The 25477-nt window shown below is 32.9% G+C and overlaps 1 protein-coding gene and 1 pseudogene across 1 annotated transcript; both read right to left on the reverse strand.

Moving 5' to 3' along the window:
• Positions 1-3515: 3515 nt before the first annotated feature.
• On the reverse strand, positions 3516-6278 carry LOC133285691 (BTB/POZ domain-containing protein NPY2-like; annotated as a pseudogene).
• Positions 6279-17291: 11013 nt separating this feature from the next.
• On the reverse strand, positions 17292-18746 carry LOC133285693 (glucan endo-1,3-beta-glucosidase 13). The gene is made up of 3 exons (XM_061482965.1): positions 18689-18746; positions 17412-18554; positions 17292-17323 (listed from the first exon to the last, which is right to left on the reverse strand). Exons 1-3 carry the CDS (start codon positions 18744-18746, stop codon positions 17292-17294), a joined length of 1233 nt encoding a protein of 410 aa, XP_061338949.1.
• Between the last annotated feature and the right edge of the window lie 6731 nt (positions 18747-25477).

Here is a 25477-nt window from a genome sequence, read left to right on the forward strand (position 1 = left end):
CTAATCGTCACTAATTAAACATATATTTAGGTGTAGAAGCTCATTCTCCGAGTCGCATTTTAGAGTTTAATAAGATAGACCATAGAATATAGATACTTACATATAGGTCAGAGACAGAAAAGCCATGAAGGAAAGTGATTGCCAGTTTCCCATGAAAAAAGAGAGACAGAGAAGATTGAAAGGTGATTTCTTTTTTCAAATGGAAAGAAAGGACCATTGATAGGTGCTTGCCGTGAGTATCTTTCTTTTTCTTTTCCCTCATGTCTAGTTTATTTGACTGTCTGACCCGTTCGGGTTTAACGACAAGCACATATGGCCATGTTATAAACTTATAGGTCAAAATTGGATGCCATTCATTTATTTATTTTTGTATAGATTCAATACTTAATTCATATTTACTCCCTTAATTTTAAAATGTCATTTAAGTTAATTTCATAACAATTAAAAGTTATTAATCCTCAATTATAGGAAAATATAACTGTATTTTAATTTTAATTTTTATAAAAGTCCGCAACTTAATATTTTATCTCATTTTATTTAACAAAAAAATATTTCTGCAGTTAATGCAGATAAGTTATCTGCATTTACTTCCAAAACGACGTCATTTTGGGATTGAAAGATTAGAAAATTATAATTATAAAGACTATAATAACCCTGAAATAAATTAAAATTACAAAAACACCATGATTTCAGTCCCAAAACGACGTCGTATTGGACTTACTGCAGATAACTTATCTGCAGTAATTGCAAAAAAATGAACCCTTTATTTAATAGGAATATCAACAAATAATTAGAAATTTCGAGTCTTATTACGCAAAACATGTCTGAGCCGTTCAAATTTTCAATATACAAAAGGGAATTTAAAATGAGTTTATACAAGAACTCACCATTAATTTTGTTCAGCTTCATTATCTATTTCAAATCTTCAAGTCAAGGACTAATAAGTGGGATTATATATCTGTTAGCACTATCTTGTAAGATAAGTAAGTCTATCTCTTTACTCTATTTATATATTAAGGTGGAATTACACATCTGTGACCACTGCTGCCAGGAAGATATGTAATGTGAGAATTAAGTTCTAATTAATATTATCGTTAATGGGTCCACCTGTTGAGAAGGGGAATATCTAAAAGTTTGACGTCTGAAACAGAAGGGGAATCAAGACGAACAAAAGTCCACATTAACAACATTGTTTAGTTGTCCCAATCGTGCATTTGATTTGATTATTAAACTGCACGGCCATTATTGGTTAATTTAATTTAGTGGAATAACTGCACATCAATTTTAGTTAGAGTAGTATTAATAATATACTTTTTGACATTTTCTTTTAACACTTTCTATTATTTAGATAAGAAATTTACGTGGACATTAATAAATTATATAGACTCTTTCTTCATTAGTGATAAAATTTCATTTAATAATAAAAATATATTAATAAATGTTAAAAAAAACAAACATATTATTCATTACTGGAGATTCACAACATGTAAAGGTCAAATGCAGCATACTACTAAATCAGCGAGAGTTTTGAAAAGCGAAATGGATTCAGACTTGAGCCCGGCAAAAGTTGCTTGGGAAGACTTGAGTCTAAAAATTGAACTAGGCCTGCAAAAATGGGCTGGCCCAATATGATCATTGAATGGAATGAAATAGAATAAATATCCTATACCGTCCATGGTTTGGCTGTATCAATAAACGGCAGAGAATTTTCATTTTTTGTTTTGAAATGATAATGAAAGACAAAAAATAATATATTTTTGGTTTTCATATTACCCTTTTTCAAAAAAAAAAAATTAATTAATTTTGGCAAAAGAAATGTTTCAATCAATTATTAAATAAGAAGAAGTTAAGAAACAACTTTCCCAGAATCAAATTTTTTTTTTTAATTTTTGTTCTCGGGAATATAAATGGATAGAAATAGTATTTGATAAAATCGATTTATTTTTTCTCCTAGAGAATGAATCGATTAAATTTATATGCTAGGGAATAAAAAAAGAATCAATTTTTTTTGTTTGCTTTTTTGATATCGGACACAAAACAAGAAACATTTCTCTCTCAATCACTCTTGACCTAAGAAGCACCGATACTCCTTAAATTTTTTTTCTAACGTATCGGCTACGCGTATCAGAAACGTATTGTTTGGTAATCTACATCATGTATCATCGAATAACATATCAAAAACGCGTATCAGTGCTTCATAGCTCTCGACCACTACCATTATCACCACTACCACCATCCCGACTTGACCACCGCCACCATTGTTGTCGCCTCCTTCATACCACCACCACGATGCCATTGTCAACATCTCACTACCACCATGCCACTATTATCGTCACTGCCACCGTTACTACCACCGTCACTAACCATCACTATTGTCACTACCACCACCATGTCATCACCTACCACCACCACTACCATTATCAAACCACCGTCACTTATTTGACTTTTGACTTTTTTTTTAAAAGCTAAAATTTTTAGCTTCTAAAAAAAATAAGTTATTAACTTTTTTTGTGATTTCTGTTTTTTTTTCTTCAAGTAGACATATAAACGAACTTATAATAAAAATAATTTTTGAAAGAATTAAAAACTCATCCAGGCCCTAAATCTATGAACACGGCAAAATAACATTTTGGAATCACAACTTTTTTGAGTTTGCAGGTACTGGAAACCAACTCCGGTTTGTTGAAAGGAAGTAGGAAGGTGACATTTATCTCTCGAGAACACGGAATCTAAACAAATAAAAATAAACAAAGTTGCACAAACCGAGAATAAGAGTTGATGTATCAGTTGTTGTTTTCTCCTTCGCAACCTAACCGAGAATAAAATAAATGTTTATTATTTCTTATATTCTAGGAGAAAAATTTATCTTTCATATATTATACCTAAGTTTTTTTTCTCTCCATATAGCCCTACACACTTTTATGTTTGTAAAATATAAAATTGAACTCCAACAACATAACAAATATTAATCCCATTTTTTGTTTGGGTTATATTAGGTCTAAAATCAATATAAAAGAAACATATTCTAATCTAGAACAACTTTATCAATGAATAAAGTTAATTTTAATGTGTGAACCAGCAACCTTAAGCTTATCAAGTTTTTTCTAACTTATATTTTTGAGGACATCATAAGTATAAACACCCACATAAGGGAAGGGATAAGTGGCGTCATGAATGATCAAACCTTAGATATCACAACTCTGTTAAAAACTAGTCATGAGCATCGATTAAGCTAAAAGCTCATTGGGAGTTAATTCTAGTTGGTTAACTTCCTTTATCCTTAAAAACTGCTTGCAAATCTTGCCTGTCACAAACAAATCTGTAATAATCGGGATTTAGACCAAGATAAGGAAATGACGTTCTTTTTCCTCATTATAGTACAACAAAACTGGGTGACTATTTGAGAGCTCTTCCGTAATCTAATAAAGATCAGTGATGGCTGATTGGAAGCTGCAATCCCAGGGGGTATGATATAGCTACAATCGACACAGAATATACTTTTCGTTGGCCTTTCATTCTTTATGCCAACATTTGCCAAGCTTTCAATTGAAGAATCAGCTAGAAAATGTCAAGTAAGCTCTATCTCCTAATGCTACCAGAGTGAGACGATTATACAATAATGGGAATGGTGCTTTAAATCTGCAAAACATGTTCTAAGATACAGAATGCCTCCTACTTCTAGATGGGGTGGACTTTGTTTCCTCTACCACTATAGAAGCAGGGCTTTCCGATGTATCAGACCTAGTAATCTCCCTGTTTCTTTCTCTGCTTGACCAAAGCTTAGAGAATATATTCTTTGACATGAGGAAACCTTTCATTTTACTAGAAGCAACTTTTTCAATATTGCCTTTACCAACATCGTTGCTGTTTTTGTCACTACCCTGACTACCTGCACCTGATAGTTTTAGTGTGGTAAGTTCCCCTTTCAGAGTTTTTATGTCTTCTGTTGTTGCCACAACATCCCATTCCTCTTCTGTATTGGTTGTAGTAGACCTTGAACTACTATGAGATTCACCAGGATGAAGGGTCCTAATAGAGCCAGGAAGATCAGGTGTGCTGTTGCCTCCGGATGATGTTGTAGCTCTCAGATGCTCAAAGAAGAGAACCTGCACAACCACACGCATAGGAAGCCGCTCATTCTGCACATCATGCATGCAAGCGTCTGCGGACAATTTTCTGCAGTCCATCAACCTACATATTCTTTTCCTCTCGCTCTTGCTGATTCCATAATGTTCCTACATAATATAGTAGTGTCAGCCTGTGAAACTTATGTTACATCAATGAAATCAGTTGGTATATTTTTTTTTTTTTAGGTACAAGTGTACAACAGTTGGTATATCTATGAAGGTTAAAAATAGGTCCCTCTAGATTCATTGATTTTTCAAATAGGTCCCAATAGTCTAAAAATTTGTAATTGAGTCCTTAGACTTCTAAATATTTGTAGTTGGGTTCCTACCGTTTAATGGTGTTGAGACTCTTATTAACTTTGGCTAAAACCTATAGGGAACTACTTGAAAACTCAAATAAACTAAAGAGACCAATTTCATAGAAAATATAGTTTTATAGGTTACAAAAGTTTAGCAACGGTTAATGGAGTCTGAGCCGGTTAGCGAGTAAGGACTTAATGGCTACCTATTTGAAAAGTCATTGAAACTGTAGAATCCTTCAGAGTAATTTAACACAACACACACACACATTGGACTAATGCAACAGATAGTGTCAGCCAAGAGTTCATTATTCTTAGCACCCTATTGGAATATAGCCCTAGAGTAAGACAACTACATATGTTTACCTAAAAACCACTTCCTATTAAACCCCAACTAGCGAGAGTAGGGGTGAAGACAATCTTGTACACAGCTTTACCCTTACATATTTACAAAGAGATTGTTTCCGGATTCGAACCCGTGATCTTTCAGTTACAAAGGAACAACTTTACTACTTCTTTAGGACCCTTTTAACATATGCCTACCTATATATTGAAAATTGAGTTTTCCTGTGAGTTGTTCAATTTTGAAACCTCAGGTATAGTTAGAAATGTTTATGTAGGGAAAAGTGTAACGAAATGAGTAGCTGAAAGAGTGAAAAGCTACCCGAAAAGTGCATAATTACATAAAGTACGAGGAACTAACCTTTAAATACATGTCAATGGCATCATAAAGGCCACCATGAGATGATCTTGGGAAGCTTGATACCAATTCGGCAAGACTGATAAAATTTGAAAGAGGCAAGTTGGGATCACGTGCAATCTCAGCAAGGTAGCCATCCACCAGTTTTGCCACCTTTGTCTTATTAGAAGGATTTGATAGGATCCTAGGCTTTCTAATCTCCTGCAATTCATCTTCCAACAGAGATTCAGTCTGAGATTGCTGCTCATATGCTACAAACTCTTCGACTAGCTTTTGCACAGTATCAACATCAAACATTGTTGTTTCACCTACTGGCGCACAAATCAAAAGATCAGCTACCGCAGCCTCCTCAAGGCGCTGGTCTATTCTCCTCATCATTTTGGATCTCTCCAACACTTCACATTCCAACAGAATAGCTGCTTTTAATAACTTCAGCAAGAAACTGCAAGAGACACTGCGCATATATGCAGGCAAGAGTCGGATGATGGCCTCCAACAATAATCTATTCTTCATTATATCGCCACTCTGGATCACACCCTTATTGAAACCAGACAACCTTTTTGAGGCATAAGCACTTAAAGCTTCTCCAATTACAGCACCAGAAACATTTTCGTTAGTTATTATTGTTAATATGACCTGCTTATATTGATCAAATTGGAGCTCACAAAGGTCTTCCACCCACTAGTACTTGGGAACCATCTGTTGTCTCCTAACACCATTCCAGTGTTGATCATTCCCACTCTCAGATGGAAGCTTTTTCCTGTTATACGTGTATGACCACTCCACCTTGGATGTATCCATAGAAGCCTTGGTAGCTATAGAGTCGAGGCAATGGCTCACCACCTTGAGTTCCTCTGACCATGGAAGAAAACACTTGGTAGTTTGTAGAACGATAATTGAGTCTTTCCAGCTCCTGAAAATGCTGGAGTTGAGGAAGACTTCAATCTTGTAGATAAGATATCCTTTCTCAACAGTTTCATACATCTCAAGATACTCTGCAGCACAGCGAGCTGCAATGACATTGTATGCATTGAGAGTGACTATCATACCATAACAGAACTTGGCACAAATTTCAAAAGCAACGGGTCCTCCAGGAATGTCGTGGATAGGGACTTCATCATTGTTCTCCGTATTCATGTCTGTAACTAATTTTTGCAAGCGCGCACTTTTGGACAAAAGAAGAAACTGCAAATATTGATCAGGTAAAGATCACGATCAACAGTTTGTAAGGATAATGTAATCCTTAATTGAACCATATAAGCATATGCAGCAAAAATGTATCCAACCAATTGTCTACAATCATTGCAAATAGAGTATTCTTGTTGGCTATTTAGGCAAAGCCTTTGTGAATACATATTAAGATTTTATGACATATAAGATAACATTATAAAAAATCCCAGCCACTAGAACAATATGTCTATAGTGTAAAGTCAAAAGAACAAAATCAACTGAAGGGTTACACTTACATTATCTCACCCTACCTAAACTCAAGTCTTTATAATACATTTAAGAGTCAAAATTTCCACTGTATTCAAGAGGAAATGATTGCTTTTTTGATAGAAAAAAGAAAAAGAATGTTGGATCAGATTAGGTTGAATCATTTACCAGATTGGATTAAATTAGAACAACATTTGAAGTGTATTGTTCCTTTTAATTTGTTAGTGTTAACTAAAGGACTTATGAAGATGGTCATGGTTATCCTTCACCTCCATTATCAGACAGTTGTAGCAGTTGGAATGAATTATAGACTTCTCTGTCTAATAAAGGGAAAGATGCACTAATTGACAAGAAAGATTAGCATTACATTTCTCATGTGAACCGTATTTCACATAACTATATGAACTTAATGTCAAATAGAATCTTACCTTATGAAGGTGAAATTTTACTTCTCCAACTTTAATAATTATGTCAGTTGCCAACTCAGTTGCCACATACCTGGAAAAATATATGCTGGTTCACATTACTTTTAAATGATATAAACAAATACAAAAGAAAAATAAAATGGCACGAGAAATTTATTGAACCCACTGATAACACATATTTTGTTACACTTATTTATTACTCTTGGTTGGTATTTTTAGGTTTTATTTGAATTAAATAAAAGTCTTTTGGATCAAATCAGAATTATAGATTTTAATTGGGTTTAATTGATTTTCGTCATAATTTTCCAGATTTACACTACTTTCGTATTTTGACCATATCTCACTCTACAGATGTCCAATTGACTCCGTTCTTGTTTCGTTTCGTCATAACTGGGCTGAGTTTGATTGTTGATTAATATGCACCACTTAATATATATATATATATATATATATATATATATATATATATATATATCATATCATATCATTTAATAAAATTATTTAAAAAGTGCATCTAATGGGAATCAAACCCTTGTTGTGAATATATAAATTGTAATATTTACCACTAAGCTACATTTGGTTCTTGCAGTTGAACCCTTGTTGTGAAGATATAAATTGCATCTAAAGTTATTATTTATATTTATTATATAATTAAGTATAAAATATAAATTTATATACATATCCAGTTCATGCGGTTGAACCAATGACCCACTGACCTGGTACCCCGACCGAATCGATCACTGGTCTGGGTTTAATAACATTGCATATAAGAGTCCATAATAAGTCATATAACCAATCAAATATTCAAATTTTATTACATAAATATAAATAAAAATAATTTTTCGTACTTTGTTAATTTTTTATGTCAAATTTAGTAATAGAAAAAAATTAATTTATAAATTAATTTTTTTATATTTAGTCAATAAAATAAAATTAAGACTAAAAAAAAAGCGTGTCGGAGCATTGATCGAGTGTCGAAAAAAGTTGACTGCGTGTTGAAAAAACGTATGGAATGTGTCAGAGAGTTGACCGCGTGTCCCAAAATGTTCATCGCGTGTCGAAGCGTGTCGGAGTGTATTCGCGTCGAACACGTATCCGACATGCAAATTTTTTAAAAAATCTGTGTCCCTGCTTCTGAGGTGGTAAGAGTAATTGTACCCTTTTCCCTTCATCTTTTGCCTGTTTCGTCTGAGCATGCTAAAACATCATTACCGGAACAGGAAGCATAATGGGCTAAAACACTCAGGGGGCGTTTGGTTGAGGAGAAGATTTTATGAATAATAGGAAAATGTGATTACTAGGGAAATGGTTGGAATATGAGTTTGATAGGAAAATGTAAAAAAAGTTGTTTGGTGGGATAAAATTTTGATGGGGAAATTAGGTAACTTTTATAAAGTCTATGTTTGGGTGTAGGTAAAATATAGATGGAAAAAAAAAATATTTTTACGAAAATAAACCCGTTTTGTTTTTACGAACCGACACCAACCACATAATTTTATCATCCAATGAAGTCCAAACCACCATATCCTTAACAAGCAATCCATCGAACAAGTCCAGTGCAGACACCATATCCCCACTCCTGGCATACACAACAATCAACTCGGTCCAAGAAACCACATCCCGTTCAACCATTTCATCAAACACCTTGCGCGCACAATGCAAAAGCCCAGATTTCACATACATATCGATCATTGTAAGAACCTTCACCGCTAATTAAGGAAATTAATTAGATAATTATGAGATAATTCCCTAATTGACCCTAATAATTATTATGAGGCTTTAATAATTATAGTAAGTGAGTAATAATGTTGAAAGTCGCTTTTCTGACGAAAAGCGAAGATACCGGTTCTGCTAGTCGGTATAAATGCGTACCGAAAAAGTATCCCGGAAATTATAATAAGTGCATGAAAATTCTTAGAATAATATATAGGACTTGTAAAACGAGTTTCAAGTTAAAATAATGAGAACTGATGCCAGAAACTAATATTGGCTATGAAAAGCGAGTACCGAAAAGGTGCTCCAAAAAATATAAGAAAAATATGATAATTCTTGTAAAATTGAGTAGGTTAAGAATCCTAAGTTTGGGATTAAAATATTAAGCGTGGCAATTAAAGTTAATACTGTGTGTTAAATGCTTAAGTGACTATATATAGGCTTATTAAGGCACAAAACCCTAGACACTCAGAATTGCTACGTGACCTTGCGGCTGATCAGCCCTCTCCCTTCTGCTCCATTTCCATCTCTTCCTTGTTCTTGGTAAACCTTAACCAAGTGACCACTTTTCTTGGTGGTTTCTTCATCAAGACACCTTGTGGTTGTGGGGAATAACCTTGTGAGTGAGTGAGACTCCTTTTTCTGAGTATCCAGCTGCTGTGAGGGAGTGTGGTTGGGATGTGTTCCTTGTTGGTGAGTTAGGGGCCTTTACTTTGGCTTTGTGGAGCTTTCTTGGTGAAGAAAGAACTCACCTTTGTTGCTCCATTTTCGTTGTCCCCAAAGTCAGTACCTTGGAGCTGACTTGTGAGCTCCAAGAGCACCATTGTTGGGCTGTTTCAAGCTTGGGTAAGCTTCATCACCTTTGATCATGAGTCTAAGTGGTTAAAAATGGAACCTTGATGCATGTACTGAGCTAAAGATGATAACCTAACGTTGGGTAATGCTTAACACACTTAGAAATGCATGTTTAAGCTTCTGTAATCGGTAAAGGTTGGACCTTTGGTTTGGATTTTCGCGAAATGCAGAATCTGGGTTCTGTCGCGAAATATCCGGATATTTCGTTGTGAATATCCTGATATGGGGATCTGAATATCCGGATATGGATATCTGGATGTTGGAAGAGCGATATCCGGATATGCCCCGACGAATATGTGGATATTCTGGTATTTCGAAGAACAGTAGCTGCACTGTTCATACAGTAGGCTATTGGGGGTTTGTGGACCCTAGATTGATGAAGTTGAACTTCTGTTTTAATTGAATTAAGTCAGAATCAAGTGATTAAGGGCTTATGGCTTTGTGTGAAGCCTTAAGACATAAATCGTAAGAGGAAAACGTAGTCTTTATGTTTATGCTTATGAGCTATGAATATATGCTTGCTGGTCCTAATCAGATTATGATCTGTTGTGTGTTAGACTTGAGTTGTGTGGACTTTTGGCATTGGATATTGAGCTTGCAAGGTAAGCTTTCGTGTCCTCGGTTTAGCCATGTTGTGGTTCCACCATGTCCCATGGGGGTATGGTTATATGCATGCTGTGTTACATGCTTTTGATGTTTTGAAAATGCTATTGAGCTGTTATATGCTAGTGCCTTTATGATATGCATGTGGTGTTCCACCTATACGGTAAGCCTGAGTATGTAGTACATACAATATGGTGAGGCTATGGGTGAGGTGCAAACGGTGTTCCTTGTACTATCTGTAGGTAATATACGTATTCCTACATTTCTCTGGCCAGTAGAATAGTTTAAACACACATGGCATGAATATCTGTTGCACTGCATTGAGTTTTGGAACTTATATTGGACATTATTGCTTTTGAACTTATATTGCACATGTAAGTGAGCTTGGGGTGGAAGATCCTTGAAGACCCCTTGCCTTACTGAGATTTCTGGTTTAGAGATCTCACCCCACGTTTGGGGAATGCTTATTTCAGGTTCAGGTAATGCGGGGGTTGAGACCTCTAGTGGCAGGAGGCCAGAGCTTAGCTGATAGATGTTGCATGTTTATGCTGATATGTTGTTATGATTGGACGTTGGATCCTATTTACTGTCTTATGCATTTAGATTCAGTTTATGGATTTCTCTGTTGAGACTCTGTTGGTTATGCTGTTGATTTGGTGAGCATGAGAATTGTCCATGCCACATAGACTTGATTATGTCTTGTTTTATGTTGGAGTTGTATTAATGTATTGGGATTCTTGTCCGGACCACATGTAGTGGATCCGTGACATAGATACTCACTTTATATATATTCTGAGATATTTCAGTTAGATGTTTATTTGCAATATACATACAGACGATATTTTATGAAATTGATGAAGTAATCAACTTGGCTAAGTATAATGACGTCATAATTGAAAAGAAAAAGATATTCCGCATTTTTAATTAAGCACAACTTAATAAGATGATATGTTAACAAACCGGGTATACACGGGGTGTTACAATCATGGTGTTGTTGACATACAAATCATAGTCAAACCCACCAACCAACATTGTCTGGGCATGAACCTGCGCGCCCAAACTAGGATCGCGAACGACGCCACAAGCGGAAAACAGATCAGAGCAGAGAACGCACCCAATTTTTTTTGTTCCACCGAGTTACCTCCCACAAGGGGTACGCTGTTCTTTTCTTTAGGTAGCTAAGTGAGCAAATATGGTGGTTTTCAGCAATACCACCTTGCAAAAGGGCAACTTTGGCCGGCAATCTCGATAGAAAAAGATAGAGAAATAAGTTTGGTAGCAATCACAGTTAAGTAGCTAAGTGAGGAAGCTAATTCAACCAAACGATGGTTTCATACATTCCCACTTCCCATTTATCTATCATTCTCTAGACTAACTACTAATGGATATGATTGAAAATAGTTACTTAGCCCTGTTACAACGGTACCTACTCAAGCAAGCGTCCATGAGATTTTTGGTTTTGTTATTCTGCACTGCTTGATTGCTTGTAATTCGGGCTTAGCCCGCCTGTTTTGTGGGCCTTATGAGCTAAATTCGGTTGAAAAAAAAAGAAGCCTGATAAAATACATGTTTATATGCATAGTTCCAATCAAGCTATTGTTACGTTCCTTGTTTACTTCCCTCCTATGTTTATTTTAGCGGGCCAATTATTATTAGAAACATAAACAAGTTCTGGTCAGCGAGGCCCAAATTTTACCAACTCTTAAATCGTTAAGTCAGGCCCAGAACGGTTGGAATGGCCTATCCTTGTCCCTTTCCTCGGCGTTTCTTCTCTCACTGAGAGAAAATGTCCTTCATTAGAAGCTACAAAGGCCAAAAGTTTGTGGTTTGATGATAGTGCTCCACTCAGCTGCTTTCTTTTATTTAAACTGATTTTGATCCTCTGATTCCGGTGAAGAGGCACATGGATAACCAGAATAAGCTTCTAGTGGAAGCCCATAAATCAGTGTAGCATGAATTGTGGGAACTTCTCAAGTCCTGGTTCTTAAGTTTTCCCAAACTACAAATAACTTTATTAACTAAATTACTAGTTTATTCTTTCCCTAAAGTACTCACTTCTTCTCATTATCTTTTATATTTTTTTTTATTAATTTTGAATTTTGCTATCCCAACATAGGAGAGGAGTTTTATTCCATTTTTATATTCAGTTTTATTCCTACCTATCCTAACCGTTTGTTCACTTTTTATTTTCATTCAGCGATGTGAAGAGGCTATAAGCCCAAAAAAAAAAAACAAATTACACCAAGCAAACTAAGGAGGACATAAAGATCATAATGAATGAGTCACGAGAGCTCCCAGGAGAAAAAAATTTAGTCCTTTTTGTTTTGATCACTCAGGTCAGACGGGGACCGACGCTATTGCCAATGTCTGCACATGCAGACACACAAAAATTGAGAATTTTTTTTTTCTTTTCAAAGGAGTGGGTGATTTAGGAAGATTGTAAAGAAAAAAAGTATACATAGGTTCAACCCAACTCATCCCAACCAACCCATATAATTAAAAGCTTAAAGCTTAAATCCTATCCCATTTGTCTCTTCTTCTTTTTATGAAACATAAATTTATTAGCTCCAAACTTTAATAGACATCAATGATTCCTGAAATTCAATCTTCATCAAGTGGAGGAGAATCGCACGAGATTTTTCACATTTTTGTGTGAAACAAAAGTGGCCAACTTTAGATCAAATAGACATCGACAGAGATGAATTTTTGATCAATTAACCCCTACAATTAATACATTTAAAATTTTCTTTAAAAAAAATCTTCGGGGGCACTGCCTCCAAACCCCCGCCTTAAGTGTGCACATATCAAAAAAAATCTGGACTAACTCAGGTTATACTCACTTAAATGATAATACATGAGAACAATTAACTTGCATGTCATGTGTTATAATTATGTTCCAAAAATGAAAACAATTATGTCTATATGATACATTTAAATAAGCATAGTATATAAGTCCTAAATATACAGGAAGATTAAAAAAAAAAAATTCTATTCCCTATGAAGTATATTAGCATCTTCGTGGACAAACTCCTTATCGAAAGTCCTGTTAGCAAGCACATTTGCACACGTTGTTTCTTTCACGAAAAAGTGTGGATGAAATGAAGAACCGAGAAGCTTGTTGCCACTCCGAGATTCTTCAAAGCAAACAATTTACAAGAAAAGCTATGATGTTATGCCTCCTTGCCTAATAATATAAGAAATGATGATAAAATAGTGTCTGTAATTCAATTCCCCCCGCCGCCGCGGGAAGTTCTCTCTATTTGTAATTGTTTTTTATCTTTCTAAATTTGTTTTTTGGGTTTAGTGTATGTCATTCAAAAGGACACAAGTTGTGTTCTTTAAATGGCTTGCACAAAGTATGATCAGTCATGCTTTGTGTAAATATAATTATTTTTTTTTTCACTTTATACATAGAAATGTGATTGTAGAGAGAAAAAAAAAGTAGCTTTTCATATTTACACAAAGTATGACCGGTCATACTTTATGTAAATCACCTAAAAAGACACAAGCTTGTATCCTTTAAAATGATACTTCTTTTTCCCTTGTTTTTTATATTGAGTATGTTTGATTGTGTTTTGATTTTTTTATTCTTAAAATTAATTTGTGGAATAGTTATGGAAACATGTATTTTTTGTATTTTTTTGTTTTGAAAATTAAAAGACAAAACAAAAAATAAAAACAATTTAGATATGTTCTCTAAATTTGATTCCAAAAACAATAAAAAGTTACAATTTTTAAAACTCTTTTTATACAAAAAATGATTTTTTTTTTATGTTTTAACCAAAAAAATTATTTTTAGAAATACTATTCAAACAAGGGCCTGTAATATTAAAAATGACATTGAATAGCATGATCAGTTAAGAAAGCCAAGAATAAAATTGTGATTTGTTGAAAGCTCATCACTTATAAGGTAAAGTTACGAAGTAAAATGGTTGCTTAATATGTTGGTGACCACAAAGGTTACGAATTCAATCATCTCCACCTTTCACTTTTTAGGAGAATTAAAACAGCATAAGATAGAAAAAAAATGAACTAGTGCAATATCATATAATATAAAATCGTTAAAGACTCATAATTTACAAGCTTAAGTTTTTGAGATGAATTGGTTAATTGATTGAATGATAAACTAAGGTGATGGTAAATATAACCTCCCTATTTTAGATGTTGATATTTCCAAAAATAATTTTTTGCTTTATTTATAAGTCGTGAACAAAAATGCTGTTGGATTAAAGTTAATAATAAGAATGATAAAATAAGGTGGTGGTAAATATAATCTCCACATTTTATATGTCGATAAAATATTCCAAAAATGATTTTTTTGCTTTATTTGTAAGTCGCAAACAAAAATATTGTTTATTTAAATCGATTTATTTTTCTGTTTTAGAAAATTAAATAGTTAGTTTTTGTTCTTGGAAACACAAATTGAGAAAGAATAACAAACAATTTTTATTTTTTTATTTTGTGGCACAAAAAGAGAATTAATAAGCATCTCTTTAGTTCCTAACAAGATATTTTTCGTTTTTATACGCCTTTCCTTTCTTTTCTTTTTTCCTCCGTCTCTTAAAAACATTCCTCATTTTTTTTATCGAGGAACTTTATTACTCTGCGGAGTCGGGCTGAATTTTGAATCAGGAACAAAAAATTATACATGTATTCATTTATTTTTTAATTTTAATTAGTTCATATCATGATATATTTAGAGTAAATACATTTTTTAGTCCTCAACAAATTTCACGATACTTGCTTTAGTCCCTAGCAAATAAAAAGGTCCATCGTGGTCCCTAAAAAATTCAAAATGAATCCATTTAGTTGAAATCGTGGTCCCTCACAAATTTAAAAAAAGACCCATATTAGTCTCTCAAAAGGACTAAAGTGGGTTTTTTAATTTTATATTTTTTACATCAAATATTTCATTTAAAAATATGTATTTTTTTAAAATTATCATTAATCATCCATTTTAGTTTTTTTAAGCATTCATTTTAGTTTTAAAGTGTACACCAATTGTAACAATTAACTTTAATTTTCTCGACATGAAATATTGTTTTATTAGTGTTGCAGTAGTTCAAGTGATAAGCAAGTTTGAGTTTAAAAATTAATATTACATTCAAAGAATGTGAAGAAACCTTATTGAAAAAAAATTAATAGACATTTGACATAATTTTGTTTATTTTTAATGCTAATAGGAATGAGTTTAACCAGAACTGATTAATTAAAATAATTTTATCTAATATCACTTAAAGTTAACTGATTTCTTTCTGGTTACCTTGAGTAATTAAAATTATTTTTTTATAAACATTTCTAAATTTTGATAAAAAAATTATTTATTAAATATTTATTGAGAAATATAAAAACAAAATTTTTATGTAACTTTATATTGTAAAATATCATGTGGGAGGATTCGTTTGATATACACAACCAAAACGAGATGCAACGTCCGGTCAAGGAAAGCATCAAACCGTTGATTATGAATGAAAAAAATACCATGAGGTTACCGTGGCTAACCGTTGGCTTCTATTTTATGCTTTCTTTTTCTTTTGTCTCTCAACAACTGAGTGCACCCCTCTCAAGGGCATGCATTTTCTTGTTCTTTTGTTTCACTTTTTTTTATTCTTTTAGAAAAGGATCAAATGTAAAACAACGGTAAAACTGAGCTGCATTTAGTGGACCACGTAACTGAAAAAGGTAAAAGGATAAAAATTCATGTTGCCACATCGTTTTATTTATAGCACTATAGCCGTATTATCAACAAATCAGAGAGTGCCACTGCCACAGCTGAAGCGCGATGAACAATGAGCATAAAACTCACATGATCCTAACCTGGCTCTCTGATATAGAGTAGTTTCCAAATTCCAACCTAACACAACACAGAAATTCGTCTGTTGTACAACCCTAGCATAATCAACAAATATAGATTATAGACACCGTCGTACAACTGAGTTGAGAACTACCTAATATTCAACCCAAACATTCAGTTACATTGCAATACTTGCACCCTCAATTTCCCCCCATGCAAGATTTAAGCCTACTTCAGGCCTTTATTTTTAAGAAAAACCATTGTAAATCAGAAGAAAAAAAAAAAGGACATCAAAGAATTACAGAGGAAGAATATTAGAAAACATGATGATGCACACAACTATCGAGCATTGAGTTTACTGGATGCCCAGAACAATGACGGCATTTGAAACAACAAATTGTAGGCATTAGAAGCATAACACAAGAAAATCCAAACATTCATAGTATTTTGTTATAAAAATCTGACCAGATAAACTCCTCAGTGCATTACATATTTTTATGTAACATACTCTATTCCAAATAGGAATCCAAGCATTATGATAGAAAAAATTTCACGAGTTTGGGTACTGACTCCTGAGAAAGTCACCAATCAAGTACAGTATACTATCACTCCAATATCAAAGACAGCAAAACACCACGCAGTTGAGAACACCATATTTTAGAATTTAGGTTAGAAATTTTTGCAACCTATCTCCTCCATCCATCTCTTCAATTCATTTCCAAAAAGAAACTTTTCCACTAAAACAAATTGATATGTCTATTAGAAATAAAACACGAGTCAAGTTATTCATGGTCCTCGCAATTGAAGGATAAGTATAGCCTCTAATAACACCCTTGGACTCAAATAAGGTTCCATATCCTTGAATGAACGAACCCATTTTATAAAATCTGAAGAACTTTACATGATTTTTCTAGCCATATCCAGGGAATCCAGGCCAAATTTTGGTTGAACACATGTTTTCAGTTAGCGCATAAGTATATTTATGACATTAAAACACAATATGATCATGGTAAATAGGTATGAACTCTATGTAGGCAAATAGGTATGAAGCAGTAATTCTGAACAGAACTACAAATTAAAGTTATCCCTTACACATAAATATCATTGAGAAACAAAATAACAATCAAGCCCGAAGCTCTATAAGCGGGTCCATCATACTAAATCAGTAGTTCTAACGACATAAATTCTCTAAATTGGTCCATACATTATGTATAAACCAAATGCTATCGGCAAAGATAATCAAAAGCCAAAGCCAATTTAACATAAAATCCTCAACACTAACTGCTGCAAAAGAAAGTCGTGAAGTGCCCCACTTCTTTCACTTGTACAGTACTGTACCTAGCTGAGAATAAACCGACAGTGAAGGAAACCTGCAACCATCATTCTTTGTTAATGAAGGATTTGAAAAAAATAAAATAAAAATAAAAAAATTAGTTCCAAGTGACACGGCATGCTTACTTGGATCAGTATTTATTAACATGGCAGTCCCTCCAAAGCTGCATGTTCCACCATTTCTCTTATGCTTCTGCCAGTAACTGTTGAAGGCATAAGAAGCATGAGCAATCACGGTGTCAGGATCGTAACAGTTTCCCTGCGGCGTAATGTCCATACAATCAGCACCACCCTCTCCACAAGCATAGTCCAAAGCCTGTTGCAGTGTTTCTTCTGGAACAGTAGGCTTTGCCACACACCACAGTTTCTGGACCGGGATTATTTGTGGATAAGGTGAGCCATTGTAAATTGGATTACAAGGTGGCAGAGTGAAACCATGAGGCGAACTAGCTGGAACAACGAATGGTGGTTCTTCAGGGGCAAAAGTGGGAGAAGACATTGGAGGGGGAGAAGAAACTACTTGAGCTAAAGGAGGCAAAGGTTTTTTGGCTACATTTGCAGGAGCAGGGTAACCAACAGAGAAATCCAATGGGGGCTCAGCGATTTCTGGCATTGGAGTTGGCCTTACTGGGAATGGCCCTATTAGGCTGGAATCTACAACTGAAAGCTTTCTAGTTATGGTTTTTCTCCCTTTTGGAACAATGGCTACAACATTTATGTTGTTGAGATGGAAAAATCCAAACTTTTTCATGGAATCCAAGTGAGAAGACACCAAGCTCAAACTTTTATCCGAAAAATGTGAGAACCCTGAATGTGGTGGGATTATAGAGTATGTGGAGTTTACACTTTGGAGAAACTCTATCATAGGTTTTACCATTTTCAAATCATCATTATAAGAAGCTGAGCTTAGACTCAAACAGTCCAAATGAAAAGAAACAGAGACTTTGATGTCTTTCTCCAAACCCCACCTCCTCAGGGAGTGATGGACATTCTTCAAAGATGAGAGAACCATAAGGAGATTCTGTTGTTGGTCTTTTTGGCAGAAAGCAGCACTTCCCACAACAATGGTAGTGATTTTTGCCGCAGGGTAATGTTCAAGAACGTTTGACCTGAGCCACCTTTCAGCAAATAAAATGCTGCTAGAGACCCCATTGAGATCTATAGCACTCACTGAAACAGCTAAGGGAAGATCACCGTGTGATGAGGCTTCAAAAATGTCATGGGTTGTCTCACAGAGGTGTAGGAGCTCAATGGATTCTTGACCAGCAACTGCAATGCAAACCAGAAAACAAAGGCTGCCATAAGCTAACAAAATAAAAAATGAAAAAAGGCCACATTGCACAGCAAACACCAAAGTTGAGAACTTTACGAGAAGAGAAGCGCACTCTAGTTGTTTTTCTTACCAGTAAGACCCAACGAACAAAGAAATATAAGTTGAAATAGACACGCCATCTTCAACATATCTGAGGAACAAAACCACACTTTATAGCCAGTAACAAGCACTCCCAAGTCCTAACTCCTAACACTCTTATCTTGCTTGGTTGATCTGGACTCACAGCCTTTCTTATATGGGGGACCTTTGCCGAATATTGCAGGGGAAGGCATATAAAGTGTTTCAATATTTTTCTGCCGTTTCATGAATTTCCCTACGGTGCTTACATCTACCTCTAAAGGTTGTACCTTTTTGGCAAAAAAAATAAACACTTCTTTCGTTAAAAAAAAATTGGACACTAGAGTACCATTTAGGGCATATAAAGTGTTTCAATAAATTGGACACAAAATAAATTGGATTCGTGTTTTTATTTTTTTGTCTATTTTCTGTCTCTTTTTATTTATTTTTTTCTCTCACTTAAAATGACTTAATTTTGACACAATTTTTTCCTTAAAATGAAAAATAAAAAATGGTGCATAACACAACTGCATATGAAAAAAAAAAGTTTTTTGTTAGGTAAAATTGATTTTAAAATAAGAAAATAATGTGCATATATAAGAAATAAATATAATTTTTTTACATAATCTTTATATAAAAATCTAACTTGGGACAATTTATTCTCGACCCTTTCCCAATGTATAAGTATTGCATACTCTAACAATATTTTTATCATTAATTTCAAGTAAACTCATATATGATTTAATATTTATAAAGTGAATGTAGATAAGTTATTTATATTTGTTGCTAAAACGACATTGTTTTAGGTTAAAAAATTAAAGGATTATAATGAAAAAGACTATTATAACTCTGATATAAATTATAATTACAAAAATATCGTGATTTTCATCTCAAAACGATGTCGTTTTGGGCTCAATGTAAATAAATTATTTACATTAATTGTACAAAAAGCGAAACATAAATATAATACCCATTAACTTAAATCTAAAAGTCTTCCTAAAATATTATATCAATTGCATCTCCAGAATCAGACTAAAATTTCTCCTTTCAGAGAAAGAATCAGATATTACTGTACTGGCTGAAAAACAAAATGGCTGTCTTGGATGCTACTTCGTGCCACGTGGAAAAAACAGAGGAGGTGTGAGACAGAGTAAGTGTGACTCATCAGTTAAAAGAAAGGCCAACCCTCCGGGCTCAAGCACAGAAAAAGAATCAAAACGTTAAAAATGAGCCCACAAAATACAGTGCAAAGGCCCGATTCCCGGTGTCGCGTTGGTGGATAGTATAACGACAATTGTAGAATTGGCGTTTCCTGCCCCGTACGGTACTACATCTGCATGCTACCGGACCAGCCCAGACGACATCACTGCTTTTTAATCGGTGTCGTCTCATTAAAATTTAACGCCTTTTTGAAATATATGAATTTAAATCTCCGCCAACTCTAGTAAATCTAACCTTAAATATGAAATTATTTAATCTCTATTTTTAAAATATTAAAATGAAGTTATTTTAAAGTAATTATGCCCTTTTTTTAATTTTAAACATTTTAATTTATACTTTTTAAATTCTACTTAATTTAATTACGATATGTTTTATTTAAAATTTTAAATATTTTTATTTTAATTAATTTTTTTATATAATTTAAAAAAGCCTACAATGTATGTAATGCTTGCTAATTACCCTAAAATGTATGCGAGCAGAACAATTTGAAACCTAAAAGAGATCAAAGGAATAAGCACAAACTGTCGTTATCTAGCATATTTCTCCTTTATCCGCAATTTTATTTTATTTTCTTAAGTTTAATGTTATAATTGTAAAAACTAAAATGTAAAGAACATTATTACCGTTTTATGGTATCTAATTACGAAGGATGTCATTAATTTTTTGCGGAACAAAGTCATAGTTTGGTCATGAAATTGGGGCAAAGGAGTCTGATACCTGAGAAGTAACTGGAAAAACAATTAGTACGTGATTCTTAAAAATTCTCATTTTATATGTAATTATTATAAAGATTTAACAGAATTTCGTTAAACTCAATCTTTAGATATTAGTATAGAAAAATAAAATTAAAAAAAATAATATATGCGTGTATTTTCCTTTTCAAAGCCTTATCATATTAACAAAATAAAATAAAACTACTTCATGGCTAAAAGAGATTGATTAACGTTTAAAGAATATGGGGGTATATATAATAAAAAAACAAAAAACTAAGAAAAATGTTCTCCAAGGCGTGGGCAGTATTCCTAACTGAGAAAATCTCATGTGTATTATTCGAGTTGTAGAAACTTTTTAAATATAGCACTCAACTCAAAATAAAACACCAAGGATATCAATTGAAATAAACTTTTAATATAATCAAAAACATTTTAGTCAAATTAAGTATCGTCTCAGCATGCATGCATGATTGCTAGTCTTGGCCTGTATAGGTGGGAGTGTGGGACACCTTATTTGTCTTTTGTGCTCGGCGCGGTTTGAAGATTCAGAGGAATGGAGAAAGTAAAAGAAAAAGATTGGTCTTGGCTTTCTGTTGTGTCCTACGAGTGATTCTGGTCAAGATGTATCTATCAGCTTCGGTTCAAAACACCAGTTTCCACTTTCCAGCTGGATCCCTTGCTTCAATATGTGACTATAGGTCCACAGAGCACAGACTATATATATATATCCTAAACTTTTCTAGTTTTTTTCCCCTCCTTGGGGATCCTAAGGAAGCTAGGGTCTCCCTAAAGTCTAAAATCGGAAATTAGGAATTTGCCTTACACAAAATAAATAGATTAAACCAAGTAAATGGTAAATGATACTTAAAATATAAATACATTTTATTCAAATAAATATGTATTTCGCGTATTTATTTGGGTATACTTTATTCGTTGGTTGTATTTATATTAAAGCTTATTAAAGCAATTTTTTTTTTTTTTGAATACTAGTTACATGATCTAAAATGGTTTTTCTGAATTTTTAGTTTATAAAATGGAATTCGGTCTTATATTCTTATATTATTATTAAAAATTTATCGATCAATTTTGGTCATGATGGAAACAATTAGACATCATATATTATAGTTTCGTGTAATAATTTAAAATGATTATCTAAATTAAAAGAATATTATGAATAAATGTAAAACTATGGAAGAGAAGACCGCCAAAATAAAATCAACAATTTATTTGCCATTTAAAAAGAAAAAAAGTGAATCATTCATTCCTACCAAAAGGAAAGAGAGAAGCTGAAGTCACTTTTTACAGGGAATCACTGAAGCGAGAATCTTTCCTCTATCTATATTCTTAATTCAGTATGAAGAAAAGGATGGGGTAAAGGAATCACATTTGCTTGATTGTGGATGCAATCAGGTTTAATCAAAATCATTAACGTGTAATCAGACGACATTGGCAATCTGGCACTGTCCATTCCAGAATCAAAGCTGATGGGGTTTCCTTGAGCTATTTTATAGTTCTTGCTAAAGGGCTCTAGCCCATCCTGTACATTAAAAAATAAAAAAAGGCTTTCAATTACCAACAGTAATGAATAAACAATTAACAAAATGTGGAAAACCATGTGCCTTTAATTACATATTGTGTGCTAAAGTTTATGAATGGTTTCTTTGATATAGCCAAAAGGATGTAGATAAATTTTTTGTCTAAAATGCAAATAGCCAAAATAGAGCTATTGATTTTTTAAGACAAAAAAAATGATTGATCATTGAATCTAACAAATCGGCAGGAGTCAAGTTCATGAGAAGATTTTAGATGGACTTATTTAAAATTTCAAACAATTAATAATGTGTCACATAACATTGGCATGCGTAAGTTTGACATAAATTTCTTGCTCAAAAATAGTTTGACCATTCGGTTATGTACTACTGGTTCACCGAAACGCAGTTGATTTTTTTGCAACTCTTAACAGTGGGTTCTTATGTGTAATTTTAATCACATCCATCATTTTCAAATCTCTTTTTTAATAATTGAAAATACAACCTAATCATATATAGAATTATCCCTTCCTTGGATTAGAAGTATTGCTCAATTATAAAAGTCACTTGAGTTCTTTTTGGTTACTTGTACAAAACAATTAAAAAAAGAAAAATAGACGGGAGGAAGACTCATTAGTCGGTAGTGATACCGGTTACTCTCCCAAATCTGCCTGCACATGTTAGGCTAATCCAGAAAACTGGAGAGATGATACCCAGTTTCAATAAGTAAAACATTTTCGGTGTTCCGAAATACTATGATTTAATATATCACTTTATCTAAAGTTTGAATAAAAAAAATTAGTATACTTAGCATTTATTTTACCCATTCATTTATAGTTAATGCCAATCTTATTTTCAGGATACCCAAAAAAAAAAGAGTCAATCTTATTCTTAATATTATTTTTTAATAAAAAAAATACTTACTCTACGGAAGTAGTATGGTTTGAAGAGCTTTACTCTATTTACCGAAAATAAAAAAGAGCTTTACTCTAGTCGTTTCTTTTTAAGAATCACTTGTTGTCTATCAAAAAAAAAGAAAAAAGAATCACTTGTCTCGAGTTTAGTTCTCTATTTATTTACGTAGTTTGACTGTAGTTTTTTATAATAGTAAAAAACAAAAACAAAAATTCTCGACTTAAAGGTGTTAAAATGAATTGAAGTCTAAAGGCCAATTCACAAAGGTCAATATTTGGTTTAACTCATTAGAATTTTTTCGTGCTAGAGTTTTTTTTAACTCTAACTCTCAAAGCTCTACAAAGTGAGTGGGGTTAAGATAGCTCGAGAGTCAATTTTATGAAACCCCACCCGATCTGAAACTCGACGAGTCAAGTATTGGACCCAGTCAAAAATCGGTGACTCGGTCAGATCATGCATTTTTGTAAAAAAAGAATTAAAATTGTCTCGTGTTGTTAGAAAAAAAAGATGTAGAACTCATTTTAATTTTTTTTTGTAATTTTATTTACTAATAGTATACTTTTTATAATGGCCTCAAATTTCATATTCCAATACTGAAGTAATTTACGGAACAATAAATTAAGAGAACATGACATATGTTATTTCAATGTAGATGAACTTGAAAAATATACGTTCACAACATCAGGCCTTTTGAATGTCATTGAGAGGTATGCTTATGGAGATTCTAAGTTGTAATTTAAATTGACATAATAATAGCGTGTATTTTCATTTATTTATGCTTTATGACCTTGTAAAGTGTGATAGGGTAATTTTTGAACTTATTTAGTGAACATTGTTACTCATTTTAGATATAGAGAATATAATTAAATATATGTGTTCATATTTATATATATATTTATGGGTAAAGAATTTCTCCAATCAATGGAGATAAATTATCTTCGGTGAGCCCAAAACGACGTCGTTTTAGGGTGAAAATTAAGATATTTTTGTAATTCTAATATATTGCAGGGTTATATTAGTCTTCATCATTATAATTTTTTAGTCTTCATCATTATAATTTTTTAATTTTATAACCCCAAAACGACGTCGTTTTGAAATCACTAGAGATAACTTTATCTCTGGTGACTGGAGAAATATTTTTTATAATTTTTATATATATTTATATGGGTAGAGTTATATTTACAAACTCTTACAAACTACACTATGTACTCCCGAGAGAACACTAGGTTACACTATGTTCTCTCAGGAGTACATAGTGTAATTTGCAAAAATTTGTAAAATAAATTTGTAAACAGATCATTCCCCTATTTATATATATTCGGGTCAATCGGTCCGACCAGTGACCCAGTACCCTGACGAGATCGATGCTCGGGTCGGGTTTAATAATACTGCAGCAAGCTAAATTTTTTCCTTCATCAAATTTTTTATTATTTAAAAATTATATAAATTTTAAATATTTATAAACTTGAAATAAAGTATAAACATAATATAAGAGCAAATATTCAATATAGGTAGAAGATTATTTTTTCATCACTACTTTTGGTTTTCCACTAAGTTGTTGTACTTTGTTATTACTCGTGTGAAATTTTTTCATTTGATTGCATCCTTTAACAACAAATTTAGTAAATGTAATAATTATTATGAAACTAAAGGATAACAAGGATAACACCCAATGGTAGCTTAATTGGCAACTGAGCTCTTGAGGGTTTGGTTAGGTTAAGGATTCAAACCGTACCACCAAAAAAAAAAATTAAATAAAAATAAAATAAAGGATAACTTTCCATTTTATTGTCTTGTCTCTTGTACATGTCTTGATTTATAAGTTGTCAATACATTGTAAGTTACAACCAAAAAATATTAAAAAAAATTTATTTATAAGTTGTCAATGCATTGTAAGTTACAACCAAAAAAATATTAATAATTTTAAGGAGTTACAATTTCGAAAAATGTCTCTAGGGGTTATGGACATCCAAACAGATACATTATTTATAATAGTAACTAAATTTTCACTTATATTAAAATTTTGTTAAGCTATTAGGATTGGTCTAGTGGTAAAGAGAGGCTTGGGTTTATTGTAATAGGTTATGTGTTCAATTCTCATTTATATAAAAAGATATTTGTTTACATTTTTACTTGTATATTTTTGTACAAATATCATTTTACTAAAAAATTTATAATTTGTATAAAATATTTAAGAAAGTATTAAATATTTATTTGTTAAAATAATTTTTAATGTATTGAATATGATAAAATAAAATAAAATTTCATGAAATTATAATTTTAGATGACCTCTGCTCTAGCCCATAAATTTTTTGGCCCCTGCAAATATTTATTGTTAAAGTTCATTGGACCAACGGGTCTTTTGACTTTGACTCACATGGGCTAGGTCTAATGTGATGGACTAACCATTTTGACATCTTCTTG

Source organism: Gastrolobium bilobum, unplaced genomic scaffold (genome assembly GCF_033153095.1).
Source record: "Gastrolobium bilobum isolate Gb01-03AN ecotype WA unplaced genomic scaffold, APGP_CSIRO_Gbil_v1 utg1162, whole genome shotgun sequence".
NCBI classification, from domain to species: Eukaryota; Viridiplantae; Streptophyta; class Magnoliopsida; order Fabales; family Fabaceae; genus Gastrolobium; species Gastrolobium bilobum.

Excerpts from the sequence above, each read along its gene's own strand:
- LOC133285693 (XM_061482965.1), bottom strand. The coding sequence starts at position 18,746 with ATGTTGAAGATGGCGTGTCTATTTCAACTTATATTTCTTTGTTCGTTG. Across the intron at positions 18,555-18,688 it reads TTGTTCGTTGGGTCTTACTG|TTGCTGGTCAAGAATCCATT; the intron begins GTAAGAAAAACA and ends TTTGCATTGCAG. Across the intron at positions 17,324-17,411 it reads GTTAATAAATACTGATCCAA|GTTTCCTTCACTGTCGGTTT; the intron begins GTAAGCATGCCG and ends TGATGGTTGCAG.